Source organism: Stegastes partitus, unplaced genomic scaffold (genome assembly GCF_000690725.1).
Source record: "Stegastes partitus isolate 25-593 unplaced genomic scaffold, Stegastes_partitus-1.0.2 Scaffold464, whole genome shotgun sequence".
Classification (NCBI taxonomy): domain Eukaryota; kingdom Metazoa; phylum Chordata; class Actinopteri; family Pomacentridae; genus Stegastes; species Stegastes partitus.
Window position 1 is genome coordinate 443,727 of NW_007578195.1, and position 2,178 is coordinate 445,904.

A 2,178-nucleotide genomic window follows, 5' to 3' on the forward strand; every position below is an offset into this window, starting at 1 on the left:
TAGTCTCTTAATCTTCACAGAGTTTGGTCAGGACCAATCTGTGAACGGAACATCTGGAGCGTAAATACAGCAAACATCACCAGTTAATCTGGAACACCGGTGCTGTCGGCCATACTGTTGTGTTGTTGTTGCTAGCAAACATGTTACGCAAACGCTACTCTCATAATATGTCACAGCGGGAGTCTCGCGAGACTGGAGCGGCCATATTTAGTATCAGAGCTCCAATCAACCGATTCATAACTTTACAATTGGACATCTCCACAGTAGATATAGATCGATCCAGAGGCCCGCCAATCGATGTATTCGTATCGTTAAAGTTAAAATCGATTTCCGGTTCGTATTGGTGAATCTTTACACCCCTAATAAAAACACATTTCCGTTGATCAGGTCTGAAGTGGAAGAATACTCACGCTGCCTCGATCACTACTGCCACTCCAGCAGGCTCCAACGCCTCAGTGATGGCAGAAGCAATCTGTTTGGTGAGACGCTCCTGAACTGTGGTGACGTATAATGTAGGTACATGAGAACATTAAAGGCAACACATAGATAGATAGATAGATAGATAGATAGATAGACACTTTATTTATCCCCTTGAGGAAATTCGAATGAGGAAACAAGAGTGAAATATGTGTATTTTTACCTTGAAGCCTCCTGCTGTAAATCTCAACTATTCTGTAAGAAAATTTTAAAAATGAAAACAGTGAAATTGTGTGTGTGTGTGTGTGCGTGCGTGCGTGTGTGTGTGTGTGTGTGTGTGTGTGCTATCACCTGCCTTGCCAGTTTGCTGAGACCAACCACCTTCTTGTTTGGGAGGTACGCTATATGAGCCTGACAGTGAAATAAAATGTGTATTTTCTGCGTCATTGTTTATGCCGACAAAACTGGTTTGTGCTGTTTAAATTGTTATGCAAAGTAGTACTTGGAGATACAAAATCTGCAAGTAAACATCAATTACTTTATCAAATTACCTTGCCAAAGAAGGGCACCAAGTGATGTTCACAGAGAGAAAACAAATCAATGTCCTTCACGATCACCATCTCTTCATGGTTTTCATCAAAGATTGCACCGTTCAAGACATCTGTTTGGAGAGTTATACTGGTTTAACATCTTGCTTTTAGACAAAAGGCAAATCAAAAATGGCAGAACAGTGTTTCCGGTAATTAAGCATTCTGTATAATGAGGCTTTATTTAAAGTCATGATAAAATCTAATTTACTTTTCATTGCATGTTTTCACTAAATGTATGTTTTTCAACTCATTTTAAAAAAAAAGCATTTAAATGACATCATCGAGCTTTGTCATGAATAAGACTGCATTCACCTTCAGTTGTCTCCTTGTAGCCTTTAGTGAGGAACTGCATGGCTTTGGCTGCACGTAGTGGAGTACGTAGAAGTCCCTCTCGGTCAACGTCCTCTCCGAGCTCACTCAGTATGGTGCTGTAAGCTCTCTCAATGCAAGTCAGCTTGTTTGAAGCTTCTTCGGAGTCTTCTCTGCACAAATTATTATGCTTGGACTTGATGCACATATTCAAGTACTCATCAGCTACTCCATTCGTCTCTGAAGCGTGGCGATTCTCCATTCTGGCTCTCAGCACGAATTTCAGTGAAGGACACTGCAGGATGCAACGAAACAGGCTCAGCAGTCTCAGGAAGGACGTCCCCTTTTATACCCTGATGGAGGCCCCAAGGCTTCGACACCACCGAGGCTTAAAGATAACCATGCACAAGAGAATTATGTCTGTGTAATTTTCTGACTCAAGCTCTGAGTAAGTTTAAGCTCGACTCACTGACAATGACCACAGAAATCAATTACAGATTTTCTCTCATTAAGTGCTATGTGGCAGCATTTGACTGATGCTGTGCTTTGACCTTGAATACCTAGAAATGCTCTGGGTTGGAGTTTCTTGAACCCATTTCCTGTAAATGCAATTCTTCAGTAGGAATAAAGTTGAGTAAAATCCTGGAAATACTACCCTGACTGTCTCACTAGAAATCTAGTTATTGAACATAATAGTTAAAGGTGTGTAGTTGGATGTGATGAATAGTGGTGGTCCAAACAAAAAAATCAGCATGAATGCGTTGGACATTCATCTCAACATACAGGATTAGTTCATATCCACCAAGTGACAAGGGAAACGTTATGTCTGAGGTAATTTAATATTTACTTTAATGCATCAAAG

At 40.6% G+C, this 2,178-nt stretch overlaps 1 protein-coding gene across 1 annotated transcript; it reads right to left on the reverse strand.

Annotated features, from left to right (window-relative positions):
* Positions 1-406: 406 nt before the first annotated feature.
* LOC103360796 (GTP cyclohydrolase 1-like) lies at positions 407-1,578 on the reverse strand. The gene is made up of 5 exons (XM_008286693.1): positions 1,320-1,578; positions 969-1,078; positions 773-828; positions 641-672; positions 407-495 (listed from the first exon to the last, which is right to left on the reverse strand). Exons 1-5 carry the CDS (start codon positions 1,576-1,578, stop codon positions 407-409), a joined length of 546 nt encoding a protein of 181 aa, XP_008284915.1.
* Positions 1,579-2,178: the final 600 nt, after the last annotated feature.